Source organism: Grampus griseus (genome assembly GCF_964374135.1).
Source record: "Grampus griseus genome assembly, chromosome: 12".
NCBI classification, from domain to species: Eukaryota; Metazoa; Chordata; class Mammalia; order Artiodactyla; family Delphinidae; genus Grampus; species Grampus griseus.
In genome coordinates this window covers 7824070-7847791 of record NC_139006.1, presented here as the reverse complement: position 1 = coordinate 7847791, position 23722 = coordinate 7824070, and the positions used below count along the sequence as shown (strand labels likewise).

General features: G+C 53.1%; 1 protein-coding gene across 2 annotated transcripts in view; it reads right to left on the bottom strand.

Annotated features, from left to right (window-relative positions):
• The window catches only part of KDM2B (lysine demethylase 2B), a 120918-nt gene that overhangs the window by 73995 nt on the left and 23201 nt on the right, over window positions 1-23722 (bottom strand). For both annotated transcript variants that reach the window (XM_082668398.1, XM_082668397.1), the window contains exons 5-9: window positions 20815-20993; window positions 20419-20525; window positions 9761-9854; window positions 8610-8763; window positions 1464-1579 (exon numbers count right to left, since the gene is read on the bottom strand). In XM_082668398.1, the coding sequence (XP_082524524.1) occupies window positions 1464-1579; window positions 8610-8763; window positions 9761-9854; window positions 20419-20525; window positions 20815-20993 (650 nt within the window). The remainder of the gene's footprint in view (window positions 1-1463; window positions 1580-8609; window positions 8764-9760; window positions 9855-20418; window positions 20526-20814; window positions 20994-23722) is intronic.

Here is a 23722-nt window from a genome sequence, read left to right as displayed (position 1 = left end):
TTGTTAACACACCTACCTGCCCACTGAATATGGTTCAAAGTGGTCCCCAGGAAACTCTTGGAAGAGGTCCCTCAACACTGGGGCTATTGAAAAAAGGTCAGATGCATACACACTGGCTAAGACTTTGACTCATGTATGTGATTCCATGCAGACCAAGGCCTGGAAACAAGACCAAGAAAGGCATGAACCCTGGGCACAGAGCACCTGCTTCTATGAGATGTTTCCTTAGGGTCCGGGCATGACAACCCTCTCTGGGAAAAAAGTCAACTCCAAGGCAAAGCCCAAAAAGACCAGGTGTGGTCTATCCATACAATGTTATATGATTAAGCCATAAAAAGGAACAAAGCACTGACAAATCCCACAACGTAGATGAACCTGAAGACACGATGTTAAGTGAAAGAAGCCAGACCAAAAGGACATTTTATATGATTCCATTTACGTAAAATATCCAGAACAGGCAAATCCAGAGACAGAAAGCAGACCAGTGACTGCCAGAGGCTGGGGAGGGGGGAATGGGGAGCGACTGCTACTGAGTATGGGGTTTCTTTTTGGGGTGATGAGAATGTCTTAGAATTAGAAATGATGGCTGCACAACACCGTGAATGTGCTCAATGCCACTGAATTGTGCACTTTGTGTATGTGGATTATATCTCAATAAAAAAAAAGAAAGAGAGAAGAAATATTTGAAGAACTATAAGAGAAAAGAAGAAGTAGGCCCTGTTTTCGCCAGTTTCCCACTCTCAGACCTGTCTCAAATGCCTGGGGACGCTGGGTCAAGTTCCAGCAAGGAAGAGCCAGTGCTTTTCAGAGGAACCTCATGGAGTGGAACAGAGCACGGCAGAGGGCCCATTGTCAGGTACCTGAGCCTTGGCCCCTGCTCCTAGGGCATGGGGCTGGGGGTGGGATGCAGTGTCTGAGAAACCATCAAGGAGAAAAGGGGACCGCCCCCCTGCCAGCCACAAGCAGACATTGAGGCAGAACTCAGATAGTCCCTGGGGGACTCACAGACACTGGCTTCCTCGGGGTCCTACATCACATCTGGGGCCCCCACATGGTCAAGACCTGACCTACCTTCCAAGGTCCAGCCCCCGCCCCCCGCTCCAAACCACCACCACAACAACCATGAAATCCCCCCACTCCCTCACATCCCTTCATACACGTGGGAAGAAGGAAGAGGCACGGTTCCTGACATCTCACGGTGCTTTCTCAAGAGATACTTCCTCTTCAACAGGGGGTTTCGGCTGTCACCAGCCTGGAGGTGAACAGAAACTCCCGGGGCTCTGGGTGGGGCTCTCGCGGGCACCCCCTGCCCTGCAGAACCAGGACCAAGACCCAGCTTGAGGCAGGGAGCAGGAGGGACAAGGGACCAGGAAGGACTTCGGAATGACCGCCCCATGCGCCCCAAGCACCAGGCAGAGCTCGGGGGCCGGTGTGGCCACGAGAAGAAAAGGAAGCCGCCTCACCCGCGTTCTGTCCTCGATCTCGTAGATCCGCAGCTGCATGGGCACGTTGAAGCTGTGCAGAATGTTTCCGCCGAACACCAGAGAGTCTACGGGGGTGTAGACTGCATGGATCCAGCCTGGGGTGGGGAGGGCACAGAGAGGGTCAGCCACCGGCCCTTTGGGGGCCCCCATTATGCCCACATGCAGGAGGGCGCAGGAGGCCCAGGTGAGCACCCAGGGCCAGAGGGAGGATGCTCGGGCTGCCTGACGCAGAGGGCTGAGGTCCTGGCTGGCCTAGAGGACCCAGACCCGCAGCCTCACTGACTGCGGCTGGCAGTGACCCCTGGCTAGCTCAAGTAGGTCCTGGGCAGCTGCAGACCAACCCCCTTGTCCTGAAGACCTTGGTGATCAAGTGTTACAATGGACCTGGCTGCAGCAGCCAACAGAGAGGCAGGCCCTGTCCCTCTCCCCTGCAGGCCAGGGAGCTGAAAACCCCTCACTCAGCCTACTCATATGTCCTTAAGCCTTTTCCTCATCATCCCAGCGACCGTCCATCTCAGGAGGTGTCAAGGATTGCTCGGGGCCACAACTAAGGGTCGTGACATCCTGCCAGAACCCAGATGCCTCCTCTGCCCGAAGCCACCCCCTGCCATCAAAACCCTCCAAGGCCCATTTCCAGGCGGTCTCCTCTGCCACATGGCACCTGCAGAAGCTCTGCTCCTGCTCTGCCCCAAGTCCCTCTCCTGCTGACTGCAGCTTATTAGCACCTTGGGGCACGGCTTTTTCATCTCCCTGAGCTCCTGGCCGAAGGCTGGCACTGCAATCATGAGAAGGATAACCGAGGACTACCTCTGTGCCAGGCACTGGCCTGAGGGCTTTACAGGGCTGCTCTCATTTAATCTTCACAAGATCCCTCCAAGGTACACGCGACATTCACCCCCAAATTATGGACGAGAAGGCTGAGCCACAGAAAAGTGAAGTCACTTGTAAGGACTGGGACCCAGGGAGTTGGCCTCCGCTTGGTCCATGAAGGCTAGAGACAAAGCAAGCCGCCTAATTCCTTCAATGATGGATTGAACGTGTGTGTCCAGTGCTCAACAGTCCTCCATGCAGCTCCTGGCTACCGTACTGGACAGTGCAGAGCGAGGGGAGGGGTGGCATTATAACCCACTCCCATTTACAGATGCTGAAACCGAGGCTCCGAGAAGGAAGTCACTTGCTGAATGATGTCGCAGCAGGTGAGTGACAGCGGCTCCATTTTTAACCGCCACGCTGCACTGCCGCTACATCACAGGCTTATTAGCACAGGCCTGGGAGTCCCGGGAGACAGGCCTGCGAACACGGAGGGGAGGCAAAAAGGGAACCAAGAAAGACAGAAGCGAAGACAAGGACAGGCAGAGGCCAAGGGACTCATGGTGAAAGACAGAGGGTCAGCAGAGGGGAAAGGGGACAGACAGGGGCAACCTGAGATCCCAAGCCTTCTCCACAACCCTGAGGCTAATTCATTCGCTCGGAGGCAAAGTATAGAGGCCTCCCCGCCCACGCCGAGGGGGAGCAGTTCCAGCCTCTTTCCTCGGTGAGCCTGAGTCACGGGCAGCCACGGGTGGCCACGGCTGCCGGGAGCCGGGCTGCCACCTGGGAAGAGAGCTCGGAGGCTGCGAGGCCACTGCTGGCATCTGTGTCAACACTCTGGGCGGCGGGCCCTCCCCTGCTGGGGACGATCGGTGGGACAGAGCTGGTGGTGCTCAGGGGAGGGCAGGGGCAACCCGCCAGCCAGGAGCACAGGAGCGAAGGCTTTATGTAACCTGCTTCTGCGGTTACCCGCCCACAGCTCTGGCCACCGCTCTGCCCGCCAGGTGTGCCCTTGCGGAGCTACCTGGGCTCCTTCCCCACCACCTCCCTGCCCCCCGCCCCACCCCGTGCAGCAGTGCGGCTGCGCCTCTAAAGTCCCGGTTTCCCGGTTTCCGGGACTTCCCTGGCGATCCAGTGGTTAAGACTCCGCGCCTCCACTGCAGGCGGCACAAGTTCTATCCCTGGTCCAGGAACCAAGATCCTGCAGGCCCCGCAGCGAGGCCAAAAAAAAAACAAGTCCCGTTTTCCACATCTGCTTCAGCCTCTCCGCCTCAGCTGTGTACCAGCTGATATTCTCAACTGTACATTTTTTTTTGTTTCTACCAAGCGGAGCCACACTGTCTATTACTATTGTTGTTACCACCATCAGCATTAATCAAGCAACATTTCCTAAGACTGGGACCTAGGACAGCCGGGTTTCAAGCACATGCTCATGGTGGGGTGAAGCCTGAATGGGACAAAGGTTCCTGGGTCCCTTTCCTACGCTCCTCGCATGCCCACCTAATGCCTATGAACGCCCATGTCCGGGGGCCCGGGTTGGAGACTGTCCCCAGTGCTGACTCACCATGTGGCCTGGGGCACCTGCCTGTCCCCTCTCCTGGCCTCCACGTGCCCGTGTGAAATGAAGAAGACCACTGCTTCCCTTGTACGAACTCAAACCACGGAAGCAACTGCCGCTGATATTCGTGGTAGTCCCGTCCATCACAAGGGCTTTGGAAAGAACGGCACCCTCGTGAATCTGCATTCATCAGCCCCGGACTCTCCCTTCTGGAAACGCAGACTCACTTGACTTACATCTATTCCCCTGATGTGAGAGGTGCTGTTGCAAGGAGAGGGGCAGGGAATCTGTACTGACATTCCAGGGGTTCTAGAAGCTTCTCTCCATTCTCCTCTCCTCCCCAGGCCAGTGCCTCGCAGGTAGGTCAGGCAGCCTGGCCTGGATTAGAGTCACTGCCCAGCCCCTGCCCCCAGCCCTCCTCACATCCGCTCCGTTACTTAAACGCTTGCTTCTAGGACTTCCCTAGTGGTGCAGTGGTTAAGACTCAGCGCTTCCACCGCAGGGGGCGCTGGTTCCATTCCTGGTCGGGGAACTAAGATCCCACATGCAGTGCAGTGCGGCCAAAAAATTTTAAAAATTAAAAAAAATAAAAAGATTTTTAAAAAAAAAAGTTTTTTAAATAAACAATTGCCTCCGGAAGAACCAGGGAGTGGAAATAAAGCATTCAGAAGCCCCATCTGAATCCACCCTCCCAATACTCGTTCATTGCATCCCAGGAAGCACGAGAGAGCAAGTTTTCCCAGACTGGTGACTGCACCGAGGATGCTGGCATCTGCCTCCTGCTTCCAGGCCAGAGTCTCCAACAACATGAAGGCGACAACAAAGGCTATCAGGCCACGCGACAAGGGACAGATCCAGCCACAAAAGGAAATCAGGCGACCCACAAAACCAACTGACGGGTATTCTCTGGGACATGAAGGGACGAGAAGGCCGCGGGGGCACATGGTGTCTGACCCACGCCCAAACGCTCAGGGTTCGGAATGAAAAGGCCCCTGACCCACATTTGTGTGGCTGCTGCAGGGATAAACCCAAAGGTCCCAGAACTCAGGGGTGCCTCACAGAGGCCCACGGCCCTCAGGAGCATCCATGAACTCCCTGTGCTGGCCCAGGCCCGGGGCTGGGCACTGTGGCTGCCAGGATGAAGCCAGGATGGCCTCTCCTCTCTGGGACCTCATAGCTGGTACCAGGGGCCCAAACTGCCAGGCCACAGGCTGCATCAGACCCAGGGGCATGTACAGTTTGACCCACCTGTGTTATCAAAATGGGGAAATTTCGGGCTTCCCTGGTGGCGCAGTGGTTAAGAATCTGCCTGCCAATGCAGGGGACACGGGTTCGAGCCCTGGTCCGAGAAGATCCCACATGCCGCGGGGCAACTAAGCCTGTGCACCACAACTACTGAGCCAGCGAGCCACAACTACTGATCCCATGTGCTGCAACTACTGAACCCCATGTGCCTAGAGCCCATGCTCTGCAACAAGAGAAGCCACCGCAATGAGAAGCCCGTGCACCGCAACAAACTGTAGCCCCTGCTCGCCGCAGCTAGAGAAAGCCTGCGCACAGCAACAAAGACCCAATGTGGCCAAAAACAAAAACAAAACAATAAATAAAGTTTAAAAAAAAAATGGGGAAATTTCACAAGGCTATCTGAAGTGCTTTCCTCTCCAGAAAAATGAGAAGCTGGGCCCACCAGGCCCTCCAGCCCTAACTGGCTGGAGCCGAGCAGCAATTCCCCAGTTTCCCAGAGCACCTCCACCTCAGCCTGCTTCACTGCCAGCCCGTCTCTGCTCTGTACCCATTTCACAGATAGATCATCTCAGGTCCAAGAGATCAGGTCCTATTTATACTGTTAAATAGCTAGGAGTTACTGTTTCTCAGACTTGCCCAAGGCCTGAAGAACCACCAGCTATGCCTGAAGCCTGAAGCATAGCTAGCACCCAACCCCTTCACCCTCAGACAAAAGAAGAAAAAGATAAACCAAGTCTCACAAAGATACTGTGACACTTAAAATCTTCCTAACCCAATGGCATCCACGAGCTTTCACAGAGCTGATGGGGAAGCTTGAGGCCAGCGTGAGGTAGGGCACATCTAAGGTCACACTGTGGAGGTGAAAACCCAGATCAGAGGTGGGAAATACCAGAATTAGATTCTCCACTTTCCACACCCAAAAGCTCATGTGCAGTGGCGGGATTCCCCAAGGCTCTCTCCCCAAAGCCACATCCCAGCTACCACAAATCTCAGATGTGTGTCTGGTTCAGAGGGTGTGAGGACCCAAGATGCTCAGCTAGTTCAGTGACTCCAAAACTCTGGTCCTTTATTTTTCACTGGTTGACAACAAAATAAGAAAAATGAAGATGGCATAGATTCTCATAAACTCAAACCCATCAAATTTCAAGTAGTGACTGTCCTTTATTCTGGAATTATGTACTCCCATCTTTTTTAGTGTCAGGAATAGTCCTCCTTTCATGAAACATCAGCAAAAGTAGCTGACAGGTTGTTTTTTTAAATTAGTGCCCATATTTAGCAAAACTACAAGATAATAACATTGATATCAGTTCCCACCTTTTTTTTTTAACTTCATGAAATCAATGTCTGGGAACCACATGTACACCCTGCCCTTGAGAAGGTGACAAATTCCAACTGTCCCTTTTTTGCTTCCCAAAATCCAGGAAAAAAATCCTGGTGTCTCACTCAAGACTGTTAGGGCCAAAAGTCTTTGCTGAATTCTAAATAGACTCCTACCAGCTGCAGTTCAAATCCACGTCCCCTCTTCCTGCCTTCAACACACAGTCACACCCCTGCTGGGGCTTAGATGCTGCTTCTTGAGACCTTTTCCAGCTTGCTTAAGGCACCAAAATGAACACCCTTCCCATCCCAGATCGGGGGAAAGCAATGGGCCACCTCTCGGTTCTGAAAAAGGCCCTGCGAGAAAAACGCCTGTCCTCCAAGGAGGCTAAGGAGGCCTGCACTCACGGAACAGAGTTGGGAGGGAGCCTGAGGATCCCAGAGTTCAGCCTCACCCTGCCCCCACTGTAGAGATGGGACAGTTGAGGCCCAGAGAGGGGAAGAGATCAGCCCAAAGTCACAAAGACGGCAGCAAGGCCAAGCGCACGCCAGCCTCCCTTTGAATCTACCAGGGCCAATCTTCCCACACCTGCAGTGGCCTTGAACACGCTGCAGGATACCACCTCCTTCCAGGCTGTGCTCCATAAATGCTGTCCACCAACTACAATTCCCTCCTGTCCCAAGCAGCAGTCCCTCCCCTCCCGGGGTCAAGCAGCTCCAAGGATGCACCTGGGGCCCTGACAACAAAGTCACCCCCACTAAACCCCGCCACCTCCAAATCCCAAACTTCCCCAATAGTGAAATCTCTGCCCAACTTTCTAGAAGAGCCCGCGTGTGCAGGTCCCATCCCCATGGTGGGAACTGCTACCACAACCGCTCCCCCTTCAGTTGACACTGACTCGATGTCCAGACCCAAGGCCAACTCCAGTCCAACTTAAGTGTGACCACTTTCTCCATCCAATGGATCTTAGTGGCCTCAAAGGAGGCCTTGGACCCTAAGATCCAAGCTTCCACTCAGTGGCAATTTCCCTGCAGGCTCCTTGGCATATGGCCTCTACTTGTGTACCTCCAGTGACGGGGAGCTCAGTGCCTAGCAGAGCAACTCATTCCAATACCACTTGGCTATACCTTGTCTTCCAAGATATGATCCTTCAACTGGCCGATGGCCATTACCATACACCTTCACTTCCTGGGTAAAACAACCCAATTCCTCCTTCAAATTCACCTCACCTGATGTGGTATCCAGACTCTTCTCTCTTTCGAGGTTGACTTACCCATGAGGGTAAGTCATTACAACCCACGAGGAACACAGTCTCCTACATGTGGCCTGACCCTCTCACTCTATACAGTGGGACTGTCACCTCCCTCATGCTGGGTAAAACACTTCCACTGAAATGCAGCCTAAGATTCCCAGGTCATCTGCCACATCCACTAGTGACTCAGCCTGTAACTGGCCAAAAGCCCTCAGCCCATCTCCCAGGAGCTGTAGGCCAATAGGTCTCGGTTCACTCAGTCCTCACTACCACCTGGGAAGTCTTCCATTTTACAGATGAGAACATTGAGGCACTGAGATTAAGTCATTTCCAGGAAGTCAGGCTTGTAAGCAGCAGAGCAGGAATTTGAATTAGGGCGGGGCTTTCTGGCCCCAGGGCCCATGCTCTTAATTATTGCCCTCTGCTATAGTTGTAGTTAATTTTTTTTTTTTTAAAGGGGCGAGTCCAAGTACAGAAATTGACCTTGATCCCAATTACATTTCATCTTGTTCTGCAGGAAGGAAGCTGCCACTCTGGGTGCATTCCCCTCTACCCTCTTCCCCTGGGCCAACTCCCCCTTCTCCCCTCCCCAGCCATCAGGATAAAGTTGCCCCTCCCCTCCCCACAGGACCACCCTCATCCTCACCCTCAGAAATCTCAGCAGGGCATCTTGGAGGAAGGCATTCAAACTTCCCCTGAGGGAGGGCCCTCAGGAGGCTTTCTCCCCAAGAGAGAATTCTAGCCCACAGGCAGGAAAAAACAGGTAAGATGTGAGAGGCTATTTTTCCCTGCAGCCTGAGGCCTGCTTCTCTCCTTCTCTCAGGGACTGCCAAGGGCAAGGAGGCCCAGAGAAACCCCATCACTTGGCCTAAACGCCTGGCTGAGGCCACCCGGCCAACAGGAGGCTGCTAAGAGCCCAGCGCCAGCCTCGCGGGAACCTACCGGAAGGGATGAAGAATGTGTAACCCTGTTTCAGCTCAATTCTTTGGCATCGCTCCACACGGTCTCCCAGGAAGATGTCGCTCTGTTTGCCCGACAGCACCCACTCCTCGTACAGTGCCAAATTGTGCAAGGTTGGAGGAATCAGCCAAAAGATCTTAGAAGGAAAAAGAAGCAATCAGTTAAAGATCCAGGCCAAAGTCTCTGATTTCTTCCAGGCTCTGCCACAACCCAGAAGACAGCCCCATCTGCCTGGGAGCAGGGAGGATGGGGGAGGACACATCCCCGGACACCCTTCCAGGACCAGGCCCAAAGGGTCTCTGGGGTGGCAGAGAAGGCTGTACCGCCCTTCTGGGACACCCCTTGCCCGCCTTTAGAGAATCTCCGTTCCAGCTGAAACACCAGGGTGGGAAGACTTCCTGGACTGAGTGGAACATTCTTTCTCCTGAGCCGTGGGCTTGTCAGGGAGGTGGGGGAAGGAAAAGAAGGGGAATTTCCTAAGTTGTAGGATAAAATGGCCCAATAAATAAAACCAGCTTGTGCTGGCTCTGGAGAAGGAGGAAAAACATCTGGAACCAAGAGGGATGACTTCCTACCCGGAATTTCTTCCAACACATTCGGTTAAGACAAATGCACACGCAGACCCAGAGGAGCAGGGCAGCACACACGTATTCTCAAGGAGCACCCACCTCCATGCAGGGACCCCTACGTCCCCACGTGGACATGCACACAGGAGCAGACACAGCAGGAGCACCCTGAACACATGCCTCACGCCCTTTCTCTGGGTGATGTCTGTCCCTAATGTAAACTGTTCTTGCAGGCAACTAGACTTTTAAGTTAAAAGGTCCCAGTGCTGGAGCTGAAATTACAGCTGGGGGAAATGAAATGCTGGAGGTTCTTGGGAGCCACATCTGGAGTTCTAATCTGGCCCAAGATGCGTAGGACACTGGACTGGGTAAGCAGGTGTGAAAGGGTGACCAGATGTGATGCAAAAGAGTTGACCTTGACCTTTCCCTCCAGAAGAAGACAGAGAGTGAGAAAGTCCTCACAGGGTGGGGTCTGGCTGGAGGCGGGGGCAGAAGCAGAAAGGCGAGCGAGCCCCTCCATGCACAAACAGCCAGGCGTGTACAGAGATGTGAAGAGACTCAACTCACCTTCCCACCCCGGAAAACATGGTACCAAACGGAAGTGCCTCCGAAGTCAATGTGGAAGTCAGTGAAACAACCTTTCACGCTCATCAGACAGTACCTGCAGCACAGAGGCGGGGAAGCAGAAAAACAATTCAATGCCTGAATCACAGGAGGCGAGCAAACAGCTTCAGAGATGCCTGACCTGCTGCCCTTTTATAAACGCTGACACTGGGGAATTTTCTTTTTTTTTAGACCCAAATCTAATCGGAGTTCCCCATGGGGGAAGCCCCTGTGATCAGGTGGCGAATCTCAAGCATTGGCTACCTGCCCCCAAGGCTGGGAGAGGCATTTTTGTTTTCAGGTTCCCGAGAGAGAGAGCTGGCAACCCACAGGCCACTTGGTTCCTTCCTCGAAGACGGTTTTTACTCTTGCCCCACCCCTGCCTCCTACCCAAGCAAGAGGCTTCATTTCTGCTCCTTCCAGCTCCTATACCTGCAGTTCTCCCAAGCTGCCAGGTCCCTCTGCAGCAACTGGGCCCTCTGGAATTCAGCTGTAAACCACCTGCATAGCTTGCCAATTACTAGTCCCCATTCATCTCCTCATTCATTCAACAATCATGTACTGAGAGCCAACCAGTGGTCCAGCCCAGAGCTAGGCATGGCACTTAGAGAAAAGCATAAGACCCCTGCCATTAAGGATGAAACACTCTTAAGGGAGCATGACCCTGGGAAAGTTAAATGGCAAGGCAAACTGCAAATGACTGCAAAGTAAGCAATGCAGCTGGAAGTACAAGGGTACCAGCCATAAAAGACCACAGTGTATAATTCCACGTATGAAATGTCCAGAGTAGGCAGATCTACAGAGACAGAGAGTAGGTTAGTGGTGGCCAGAGGCTGGGGGTATTGGGAGGAAATGGGGAGTGACTGCTAATGGGTACAGGTCTTCGTTGTGGGGTGACAAAAATGTACCAAAATTGATGGTGGTTGCACAACTCTGTAAACATACTAAAAAACATTGAATTGTACACTTTAAGTGGATGAATGGTATGTGAACTGTACCTCAATAAAGCTGCTAAAAAAAAAAGTAAAGCGATAAAGACCCTCGGGGTGGGGGGGGGGTGGAGTGGCAGAGAGGGAGGGAAGGAGTCAGGGAGGGAAGGAGTTAGAGAAGGAGAGCCCGGCCCTGAGCGGCTTGGACAGAGGGAGGGCATTCGGGAGAAGAAACCTGCCAGCAGCCCCCCTTCTAAGCTCTAGCAACTGCCAGACAACCCACCCTTCCTTACAGGAACTCACCCGTTCCCTCCCTCCTCCCTCCACTTGCTGCCCTCCTAGGGGTGAGCAGAGCTTAGGAGGAGGGGGGACAGACAGGCTTCCAGGTCCCGGCCTGGCAGACGGCAGTGCCAGGGCCCCCTCCCTCTCACCCACCCCTTCCCCCAAAAGCCACAAGAGCACGGCTGGGGCAGTCCCCCACGGCTCATGCTCCCACACCTTCGCACCTCCGGAGGCCCGCATACACACGCTTACCCCACTGACCGCTTTTCCCCGCTGCACTTTGCTTTTCCATGGTTTGGGAAGAGGAGAGGAATGGGGCGGGGTCGGGCAGGGAGGAGCCAGCAGCCTGAGAGGAGATAATGGTGGGGGCCAGGGGGGACGTGGGCTGAGCTGGTTAGGAGGCTGGAGGGTTCCAGGCGCCCCCTCCCTCTGGTTGCCTTTTGCACCTCACATTCAGGTGGACCCGGGGCTCGGCAGTATGCACGCGGCGTGCCCCGCGTCCCTCCTCCGGATAGGCTGGAAGGAGCCTTAACCATGTGTCTGCAGGAGGCTGACAAATCAGAAGGCCTTCCTGCACATCAGAGCCCCGCTGCCTAGCAACCCCATCGGAGGGGTGTAGTTGACAGCACAGGACGCAGCCCTGTCACGAAGACAGGCGCGGGCTGTGTTCTGGCGCTGGGGTTGTTAAAGTCCCAGCTCCGGCTCCGGCTCCGCCTCCACACCCTGCTGCCTCCTCCCGGCCCACCCAAGCCAGGTCCCCACTCTGAAGGCCTGGGTGATTCTCTTCTCTCCAAGGAACTGGAGGGGTAGGGGGCCTGCTAAAGCCCTAGTCCACCCCACCCCACCCCCATGGACCACGCCGGCCTCTTCTCTCCAAGCACCACTTCAAAATATTAGTCCTCATTTTCCTAAAACCACTCTTCCTCTCGGTTTTCTTCTTCTCTTTCTTTAATCTAACCTTGGTTTCCACCTCCTCCAGGCCTGAGCAGAACACAGTCTGGGGGAAACAATTTAAGTGTTTGTGGGGTGGAGAAAGGCGAGGTGCTTCCTTCAGTCTGCAGCTGGATACCCACCCAGGGGCCCAAAGCAGAAAGGAGAGGAGCTTGGCTCTTGGGCTCTTGGGCTCCAGGACCCAAGTCTCCCCAAACAGGTCGTCCTGGCCAAACAGGTCGTCCACCTTCAACCTGCCAATCTCCTGCCGCAGTTCCAGCCTCCCCAGCACACGCGGAAACGGAATCCCTGCGAGCTGCGGCTGCTGCGTACAAGGGAAAGTTCTCCAAGTTGAGCCTGCGTCTGCTCTGCCCTCCCAGTCACCCTCCAGCACCCTCCGAGGCCCCTCGGAGCTTGGGGGAGCCACTTCCAGCCCCGCCTTTCCATGAAAGGCCCCTCCTCCCATGTCCCTCATTTCCTGGCTGCCAGGCCTGGACCGCCCCTCCTGCCGGGCAAGTGCACGCTTTAGGGTGGCCAGGGGAGCTGGGACGGGGCGGCTTTTGTCCCGGGCCCCTGCAGCCGTCACCCCGCCTGCCTCCTCGCCTGCCCCGCACTCATTCCGCGTTTCCCCCCTCACTCCTGCTTCTCGCTCGCTCTGGCGTGACGCCTTTGCACTGACCTCTAACAGCTTCCTCTTCCAAAGCACACCGCAGTCACATGGGTACCCCGGCTCGGTGCCACGGCCGCTAAGCTCTCACCGCGGCCGGCCAGCCGGCCTGGTTTCCGCCTCGGCCGCCCCCTGCCCGGAAAGCCGCGCCCCTCGACACCCCCACTCACGGCGCAGGCGGCATCTGTGTAGGACACCCTCCAAGTTGGCGCCTGAAAACCCCGCACCCGCGACGTAAGCTTTTGGGGGCTTCCCACCTCCCAAGGCCGGGGCTGGCTGGGGAGGAGCGTGGTAGGAGGGGGCACTGCACCTGCAGCACCAACTTTGGGGCGCTGCCTCGGGTCTGGGAGGCGGGGCAGCCCCACCCCGCCCTTTTCCCTCCAACTTAGCGAAACTCCCCCGGCAGCCCAGGCGGCGTCCCCTCGGGCAAAGGTCTGGCGGGGGGACCTGGAAAGCTGGCACCGGGTGACCGGGCTGGAGGCGCCGAGCGCGCGTGCACACACGCTACACACTTACACGCAGCCCCGGGAGACACAAAGAGCGGCTCCGTGACGCCGGCCGTGCAGCCCGCGGGAGGGAGGCGACCCACACCCCGCCCCGGTGCGCCCCGAAGGAGTGAGGGGCTCCCGGGCAGCCCGGGGCCCGCGGGGCGCAGCGCAGGAACGCCCGCCCAGCCCCGCCCGCGGTTACCCTCGACTGCGGCGCGGCTCCCGGGCGTCCCCTTTGGCGGCTGAGGCTCGACACTCGTCCGGCCCCGGCGACCAGAGCCGAGCCCCCTCCACGGTGCTGCCAGGCCCCTGTCGAGGACCGCGGAGCCCTCGCTCGCTTCGTTCTTTTCTCGGGGAGCCGGGCGCAGCCTGCGCTCATCCCCGCGCAGAAACTGAACACCCGCGCGGCACGGCGGCTGCCAGGGAGGCGGAGGGAGGCCGCGGCGGCGACAGGGGAGCGCGCCCGACCAGCGCCAGGGGACGCCGCCGCCCACGGCCGCCCCCTCGCCCGGGCTGGGTGGGGGCACGAGGGTAGCTCTCCCCACCTCCGTTCTACTGGCAGGCGCTCGGGGACTCCCGCACGCCCGTTTTCAGGGAGGGTGGACGCCGTCCTGCTGCTGAAGGCGACGACCCAGCAAAACCACCTTCCTGAAACGCACCCCTCGGGGCAAAGCTATAGAAAGGACCAGTGCCAGGGGGTGGAGGGCTTGTCTGATGCCGGGTATGGCAGCCCAGAGATCAGGGATGCGGCTCTGGCCCTAAAACAGACTAGCTGTGACCTTGGACAACAACTTCCCCTCTCTCAGCAGCTTCCTTGCCCTGGGGGCAGGGAGGTGACCTGACGTTCATCTGCAATCTAAGATGCTCTTTCCTGCGCCTGCCCCTACCTGCCCCCTTAGGAGCTGTGTAACCCCACATCATAGAACTATTGTGGGAATTCATTGAGATAAACACTTTGATTACTTAATCCAATCTTCACAACAGCCCTGTAAGGTCATTTGCGGGACTGTACCCATTTTACAGATGAGAAAGCAAGACAGGCTCAGAGGTGGTGACTCACCCTGATCACTACCCTCGTAGTGGGGTGCTTACCCAAGCAGCCTGTCTCAGAGTTTCTCAGCCCTTCTCCCCAGGTGTCCCTGGTAAATCCCAAGATCTCAAGAAGCAGAGTGTGCAGGTTACAGCCAAACCTCAACCACTAACTGAAGAAGTCAGTCCAGCTCACATCAGAAGTCCCCCCTCCAGGGCACGCTCATCAGGACCACAGCCCTCTTCCCATCCCACCCTTCCCCCATAAACCACAAGGGGGGCCAGGAGATGGTGGTATGGTGTCTGCAGGGGCAGAAATCAAACTTCTCGATTCTTTGGCCAAATCCCATTCCCTGGGCTACCCAGCATTATTAATTAATAGGTTCCAATTATCAAGTGCTCATAATAATAGCTGCTTACATGCATGATACCATTTTATCCTTAAAACAACCTAATAATCCCCATTTTAGGGAACTGAACATTAAGCCATTTAAAGGTGGTCAACGCCCCGGCCCAGGGTGTTGCTTCCTTGTGTCATTTACTGGATGGCTCACCCATTAGTACCTCCCTGATGGCCTGCTGTGAGGTTAAACTGTAAACTCCCTGGAATTGGTTGAATTTTTTACCTAATGTATGCTTTGCCTATTTAAAAGAAAAGATAGTAATGACAAAGACAATCCCCGACCTTGGATTTGAGCACCAGTCATTGAATTAAATGAACTCAGAGAGGAGAAGGCCCTGACAACAGGATCAGGCTGTCCACATGGGAGACATATTACTTTTCTCTTTTTTTTTTATTTTTTATTTTGGCTGCACCACGCAGCAGGCAGGATGGTTCCCTGACCAGGGATTGGTTCCCCGGGCCTCCGCAGTGAAAGCACCGAATCCTAACCACTAGACCACCAGGGAACTCCCCCATATTACTTTTTAAGTCACAAATGCCCAGATCCTTGTGAGTAGGGACCACACCAGATTCATCTGTGTAAGTGCAGTACCCAGCAACAGCCCTATAATTATTCTAACCAGCTATGTGACATGGGACCAAATCCTTTCCCCCCTCTGGATCTCAGCATCTCATTTGTTAAAACTAGTCAGGGCCCTCTAACTGGTGGCCCTTACAGACCAAACCAGGTCCTAGATATGCTTGGTCTGCCTACTGTCTTACACTCAGCTGCCCTAGATATGCTTGGTCTGGCCAGCACTCGTTTAAAAAAAATGTTTTTTAAAGGCTGCCTCTCCAGTTATCCAGAGCCACACCAGCCCCTACTGTCTTACACTCAGCTGCTCTATCCATTACTGCATTGAACCACTATGATTTCCAGCTTCCTTGTCTGTTAAATGGGGATAGTAACCTGCTTCCAGTATCATTGAGATCTGGGTGCTAAGGGTCTAACACAGCACCTGGGGCCATACATGGCACCACAGGAAAGGCTGGCTCTCTTTGTTCTTCTTTTCGAGGTAGAAGGGAAAAGCCAGGAATCCAGAGACCAGGGTCCCGGGGCGTGGCCCACATGTGACATCAGCAGCCTCTCTAGGTCAGTTTCTCTATGTGATACATTACACAGGGACGATCATTTATGATGCCAGCAAACGCGGTTGATGAGAGTGAGCCGGTAAATATTAAATATCGGCTGTAGAGATGCCCTATGCAAATGCGAGGGAAGGTAGATTAAAAAGCAGAGGATGCCAGGATTCCAATGGCAGCTGCAGCCCCTGTGTGTCTACAGGAGGCCACGTAGACAAACATCTTATCCCAACCACATTTCACATCCACTGCAGGCTCCATCTTCCCCACATCATGGAGGGAGGCAGGGCAGGGATGACAGGATCACCACTTTGTGGAGAGAAAACTGAGTCTCTAAGAGGAGATAAAAGCTTTGCCATAGCTCAGGGAGTGACAGAGGCAGCCCCGAAACTTGGTCATCCCAGTGCCTGTCTTCATCCTGTTTCAGCTGCATACCCCCAGAAAGCACATGGGAAGAAAATGCAGTCAATTTTCAATTTTGGGGGGCCAAATGTAGGCTTTACACGGGATCCCCTTTTGGCTGGGCTTTTGAGCTCTTTCAGTCCACTGTATATCTCTAATACACCAGCAAACCTCATTTCTGCAAGCCCAGTGGGCTACAGGAGCAGGTGAGAACAGAAAAGACTCACTAATTTCTTTCTGGAATGTGTTAAAATACCCAACAGTCCTAAGTGAAAAAGGTGTGCCCATGTCATAGACCCAGGAGATTGCAGAGGTTTTAAAACCTGTCCACAAAGTCTTTGAGAGCTCCCCACCCCTTCCAGAGACAGGGCCAAATTTCCCTCCCTTGAGTGTGGGCTAGACTTCGTGACTTGCTTTTAACTACTATAATATGGCAGAAGTAAACAGTATGTGACTTCCAAAATTAGGTTATAAAAGGCACTGTGGCTTCCTCCTTGCTCTCTCTCAAACCATTTCTGGCGGAGGGCAGGAAGCTGCCATGTCATGAGGACACTCAAGCAGCCCTATGAAGAGGCCTACATAGTGAAGAACTGAGGCCCAGGCCTAAGTTTTGGGTTTTGTTTTGTTTTGTCGTGCCGCACAGCTTGTGAGATCTTAGTTTCCCGACCAGGGATTGAACCTGGGCCCTCAGCAGTGAAAGCACAGTCTTAACCACTGGACAGCCAGGGAACTCCCCAGGTCTAAGTTCTGACACAAGCTCATTCAGGACTCTGAGCCAGAATCACCCAGCTAAGCCACACCCAGATTCCTGCCCTACAGAAGCTGTGAGCTGATGCTAAGACATAAATTTGTTTAAGTTGTGAAGTTTTAGGGTAATCTGTTATGCAGCAGTAAACAACTAATACAGGGGTACTTCCAAATCATTGTCACTGTTTGTACGATTATGGAATTTTCCAAGACAAATAATTCTGTACAGCCAAAACACTTTTGTGGGGCAGCAATTAGGGGCAGGGTTGGGGGGAGGCCGTGGCAGAAATGCATTGGCACAGCTGATATTCAGCCTACCCTGTCATCATCTTTTCCCTTTATCCTGCTTCTTCATGACACTTATCACCTCCTAAATTATATCATTCACTTGTTTGCTGGCCTGTCTCTTCTCCCAGCCAGAGTACAAGCTCCATGAGAAGAGGGACTTTGTTTATTCACTGTATTCTACCAACGACTTAGAAGAGTGTCTTGCACAAAATACAAAGTAAATGCAGCAAGAGGTAACTAGTATACTCTCTTTCTTTTTCTTGTTTTTTTTTTTTTTTCGGCCACGCCATGTGGCTTGTGGGATCTCAGTTCCCCAACCAGGGATCGAACCTGGGCCACAGCAGTGAAAGCACCAAGCCCTAACCACTGGACAGCCCGGGAATTCCCACACTAGTATACTCTTTAGAAATCTTTGTCTCCCACAAAGTTGCAACTACCCCTTCGACAACTGTCTCCACCCCTTGTCTTAAATAACTGAACCAAAACCCATTAAAATTCCTAACCCCCTCACCATGATCAAACGACATAAATCCTGGAACCAGGGAGAAGTCAGTCATGGGTTTGTAACCCTCCTCTCGTCCCCCCTGCAAACCTTCAGTTCAGGTGGCCCTTCAGCTGTCTCCACTCTCCAGGCACCTCCAGCATGGAGGCTCTGTGATTTCTAGAAAGTGTCGTTTTAATTAAATTCCAAAGAACCATTCTATGATCCCAGAGGACTTCATCATCATGGGATTTTTACCTTGCTTATTAACTGAAATCAGCATTCTTTTCAGCCGAACAAAGTGGACCACTTCCAAGGTGACAATTTCCTTCCTAACAAGGTTCAAATCCTATAACAAGTTCCCACGGCCGCTGACAGGGTTTGTAAATCTATTTGCCACATAGTCCAACCAATATGTCCAAGACATGTGGTTCTAGAAAATTGTGTGTGAGCCTTTTTCTGGTAATTAGATAGAATTCTCAACGTATTAACAGAACTTACTATTTAAAGGAATCTTTCAATAAAGTGTAGAATACTGAATATCTCAGAGAGACAAAGTAGATATTAATTGAAATCTGTCACCCAAGGCTGTCTATTTTACCTTCCTAAATACATGCCCTGTTTGTCCTGTGCTCTCCTCTAACCCTCATCTAGATGATGCAGTGGTTCCTCATACCAGTCTGCCCCCACCTCCTTCAATCCACACGGCAGCTGCAGAATTTGCAGAATACAAATCTGAACACATACCTCTCTCTGCTTAAAATCTCAGAGGTTTCCGACTGCTCTTAGGAGAAATACAGACATCTCACTATGACACTGTCAGGCCCTGTCAGCCTGACCCACCCCGCATCCTGCACCATTGACCTTCCCTTGATCTGCTCCAGCCCCACTGGCCTTTCTTTGGCAAGTCCTTCAGCCCCGTCCTGTCCCCAGCCCTCCCCACCATTCCAGGCTCTCTGCACACAGCCAGAAAAGCTCTTCCCAGGCCTCTTCACTTAAGTAGCTCTTCTCCCCTTTAGACTGCAGCTCAGGGTGGCCTGCCCTGCCCTCCCTAACCCAGTGAATCCCCTGGTACACGCTCCCATAGCACCGAGGGTCTCTGCCTTGTGGCCTCATCACAGCTGCAAATTTCCATTTGTTTCTCTGACTGTTGGATTAACATGTCTCCTGAATAGACTGTAAGCTCCATGAGGGCAGGGAGCTCATCTGGTTTTCTCCCTGCTCTATTCCCGGTGCCCAACCCCAATCAGATGTTCAGTTTATAGGCTGAATCAATCAATCACTCAATCAACGAGGGTCAGGATCTGCCTCTCACTAATCTGAATCTCACACTCTTTCCTCAAGCTCTGCCTCCGTGATTCCATCGAGGACCTTGGCACTTGCCTACTGCCATCCCTCCCCAACTCCCGTCCCATCTCCTCTGTCCTTTAAAGCCCAGGTCAATATCCTCTCCAAGATGATTTCCTGATGCCAGCAGCCCAAAAGGATTCCTTCTCTCCCCATTTGCCTTCTGGGAACCTGTTTCCCTCTGCCTAGGATGAGAGCTGCACCTTACCCTCATGTTAATGGCACATTCTCCAGAAGGTAGGGGCTTTTAGTCCTGTTCATCTTTTACTTCCCTGTTCCAAGGGCTCCATAAGTTTTGATGTGATAGGATCGGAACAAAACAGAATTGAAAACCCTCCTACCAACCCCTCCTTGAGCCCAATCTTTCCCTTTGAGGCAGCCCAGATCCAAGGGGTGTAAGGAGCTTCAGCTTTGAGGGTAGAAAAAAATGTCTGAGATGTAATTAAAGAGAGAGAGAGTTTGAAAGCAAAACCTTGAGAAGCCCAGGGCCAGCATGCTGGCCTCCCTTACAAAGCCTGGCACAGAGTTTGCATTCAATATGCACTAAATGAAGGGCTGAGTGAATGAAAAGTTCACAGCCTTTAAGCTCCTGGGGTCACTCCTGGCAGTGGGGCTGAGCAGAGAGGTACTAATGGATTTGGAGTCACCAGAGCCAACTCTTCTAGGAAGCCCAAAGCAATAGTTCTGCCTGGACCACCAGCATCTCCTTCTCATTTTGAAGATGGAAACACAGAGGGCCTGAGATGGTACGGGCCCCAAGGTGACTTTCTCATCCCAAGGGTCCGCCACGCAAGTCCTAGAACATGGAAGATGCTCGTAGCTACCTCTGCCCATGTTAAATAATCAGTCTCAGGACTTGCTGGTCACACCACATGTAGTGATGTCCCTGCAATTAAATGTGGCCACATTCCCAGCCCACCACCAACCTCCCGCTTAGAGGGCACCGTCTCTCTAAGGAATGTCTGGTGAGGAAGTGGCCCCTGGCTTTTATCAGGAAAGGTTCTTCTCAATCAGAGGTCCCAGGTCTCAACAGCGGGAAGCAAAAAATACCAGACCCCTACCCAGCCCTTGTCAAAAGTAAAGGGTCCGTGGCGGACCCCTAAAAATCCACTCCCAGGACATGCTGTCACTTGGAGGGAGAAAACGAATGTTTGACAAGTACACATACACACGCGTACGTGCACACACACACACGCACACACAGATGCACACAGAGATGGTTCCCATTACTCTTCCTCCTCTTCAGATCACATCCCCCCAGGGAGAGCTGGCAGGGAGGCCAAAGAACTATCTGGATGGAGAATCCAGACCCGGAGCAGAATGCAGAGCCCCTGCATTCCAGGGAAGCAAGATGCCAACCTGCCCACACCAAGGACCCCCAGCCCTCACGTCCCAGCAGCGACCCCGCAGGGCCGTGGTCTCAGCCCAGGCTCACTTCCAGCCCCCGCCCCCCACAAGGCTGAAAGCCACCCCCTCCCAGGTCCCGCCACCAGCCAGGCAGTCTTACTTCTTCACTTTCGGGTACTTCATCTCTGCAATGGCATTCGTGGCTTCCGTCTGCTTCTCCTTCAAGTGCTGGGGCCACATGTTATCCACCCAGTCCACCAGGTCTACCTGAAATCCAGCCAGGCCACCGTCAGCGCTTCCTGGCTCCGAGTGCCCTTAAGCTGGACCCCATCACCACACCTCAACCCTCCTCCCGCTTCCAAACGCCTCGCCTCCCGCCCTCCCCCTGGGCCAGCGCTCGCGCAAGACGAGGCGGCGGAAGGTGGCCCGAGGAGGCGGAAGGTGGCCGGGGAGGGGACCGCAGCCGAGGGGGGGGGCCGCCTACCACGGTGGGATGCTTGACCAAGTGCTGGCCGGGGAGGGGACCGCAGCCGGGGTGGGGGGGGGGGGCGCCTACCACGGTGGGACGCTTGACCAAGTGCTCCAGCTTGGTGTGGCTGAACTCAAGGCTGATGACGTTGTACAGCTTGTCCCGCTGGGCCTCGGGCGTCTCATAGTACCGCACAAACTGGGACATGCTCATCTCCGTGCCTTTCTGGGTGTTCACGTCCATCACATCCACCAGCCGCCGGCTACCTGGGGGCAGAATCCACAGGCTGGTGGCTCCAGCCAGCTGGGGGTGCAGATCCTACTTGGGAGGCCCCGTAAAACTAAACCTGCCCCGCCCTAGCATCCCCCATATGCCTCACCCTACACCCTGTCTGCTCAGTTACCTGGTCCTATCAGTTTTCCTCACCAAGTCACTCTCCAATCTTAAAACGAATCCCTCCCCAGTCCATCTGCTTCCCTCCACCACAACTAACTTGCCCCAAAATGCTCAGTTACTGAGCTGCAGAGCTGGGATTTGAAGCCAATTCCATCTTATGCTAGAACACAGGTTCTTAATTCTTAACCCCCGACCCCCACCTCTGCCCTCTGCAATACTGAATCTTGATCACAGGCTAAGGTTGAAAAATGATCCCCGCCTTCAGTGGCTGGCTCGTCGCCCCACAGATCCAGGGAAGCCTTGGAGAACCGCTTTGTTTTTGAGTCAGGAGTGCAAATCCACCAGGGGGCATCCCTGAACTTTGCTGGAAATTCTGGTCATGCTCTGGGCAGTGCCGGCTCCTTCCTTACCAGGGCTCCTGGAACAGGTGGGCTCTGCTCAGCTGTTCTGGAAAGCCCACCTGTCAGAGAACCTGCTATGTTAGAGTGGGGGAGGGGAAGAGAACAGGCCCCCAAGCTCCCTCCGCTTTCTGGTTGGCCTCCAGCCTTCCACCTCCCCTGCCTCTCCTCCTGCCTCTCCTCCCTCACCTTGCTCAGGGTCCCATCTGCAAAGCCCCCTGAGGAAGGGGATTTGCTGAGCAGGTAGGTGATGGGAATCACAGCCCTAGAGGCTGGTGCAAGTCGGCATTAAAGGCCTAGAGCTCAGCTGCCCCATCAGTACAATACAGTGGTTAGGCTAAGACTTTGTGGGTTTGAACCCCAGCTGGACCTCAGACCTCTTAGCATCTCTCAGTTTCCCCCCATCTGTAACATGGGACAAAAATGGCAGCCAACCTATGGGGTTGTCCTGTGACTTAAATGAGATAATGTACATGAAACATTCTTGAGAAGTGCCTGCAAGTAGGAAGTGTTACCTAACTGGCCAATTTCATTTATAATTACAGGTGGAGAAAGTGACGTGGTGGGAAATCAGAGCCAGTTAAATCTCTGCCACTCAGTCCAAAAGGACTGACCACTTACCATCCTAAAACATAATCAGGATGGCTAATGGGGGGGATGGGGGGCGGGTTATGAGGGGCGATGAAAATGTTCTAAAATTGACTGTGGCAATGACTGCACAAACTCTGTGAACAAATGAAAAACCATTGAATTGTACACTTTAAATGGATGAATTGTATAGTATGTGGATTATAACTCAGTAAAGCTGTTATTAAACAAAAACACTAGGCACTAAACGACCAACAAAGTTGGTTTTTCTAAAAAATATTTTTTTCTTTCAAAAGTCTCCTATCCACTTAAAACATACCTAATAAAAAATATAAATTATTCAGCCATAAAAAGGAGAGTACAGATGGCCCCCGACTTACCATGGTTCAACCTAGGTTTTCTGACTTTAAGATGGTGCAAAAACGATACACATGCAATAGAACTGTACTTGGAATACTGAATTTCGATCTTTTCCCGGGCTAGTGATATGATCTTCTCTTGTGATGCTGAGCAGCTGCAAGGAGCCGCAGCTCCCAGTCAACCACAATCACAAACAACCGAAACACTTACAGCCATTTTGTTTTTTAATTTTCAGTACAGTATTCAATACATTGCATGAGCTTTTCAACACTTTATTATAAAATAGGCTTTGTGTTAGATCACTTTGTCCAACTGTAGGCTAATGTAAGTGCACATTTAGGGTAGGCGAGGTGAGGCTATGCAGTTTGGTAGCTTAGGTGTATTACGTGCATTTTCAACTTACAATTTACAATGGGTTTATTGGGATGTAATCCCATCATAAGTCGAGGAAGATCTGTCGTAGCGATACATGCTACCACATGGATAAACCTCAAAAACATGATGCTAAGGGAAAGAAGCCAGACACAAATGGTCACATGTTGCATGATGTCATTCACATGAAATGTCCAGAATAGGCAAATCCACAGAGACAGAAAGTAAGTGAGTGGTTGCCAGGGGCTGGGAGTGAGGGAATGGGAGTGACTGCTAAGGGGTGTGAATCTCCTTTCGGGGTGTTGAAAATGTTTTAGAACCAGCAGACGGTATGGTTGCATAACACTGTGAATGTATTAAATGCCACTGAACTGTACATTTTAAAATGATTAATTTTGGGACTTCCTTGGTGGTCCAGTGGGTAAGACTCTGCGCTCCCAACGCAGGGGGCCCGGGTTTGATCAGGGAACTAGATCCTGCATGCCGCAACTAAGAGTCTGCATGCTGCAACTAAAAGAACCCACGTGCTGCAACCAAGAGTCTGCATGCCGCAACTAAAAGATCCCACATGCCCACATCTAAAGATCCCGCAGGCCGCAACGAAGGTCCCACATGCTGCAACTAAGACCTGGCGCAGCCAAAATAAATAAATATTTTTTTAAAAAAAAGAAAACGGGAAAATGATTAATTTTATGTTATGTAAATTTCACCTAAATAAATTTTTTTTTAACGCAATTCTTCTCCTGAACAGAAGAAGGATGTGGGTAGAAAAGGCCTGTTTTTTACTTTTTTGAGCACTAACAAGGTTTCCAGACCCCCTCTCCCCAACACAATCCCCAGGGCTCCCTGTGCACCCTCGCCCCACTCTGCTCCTAGCCAGG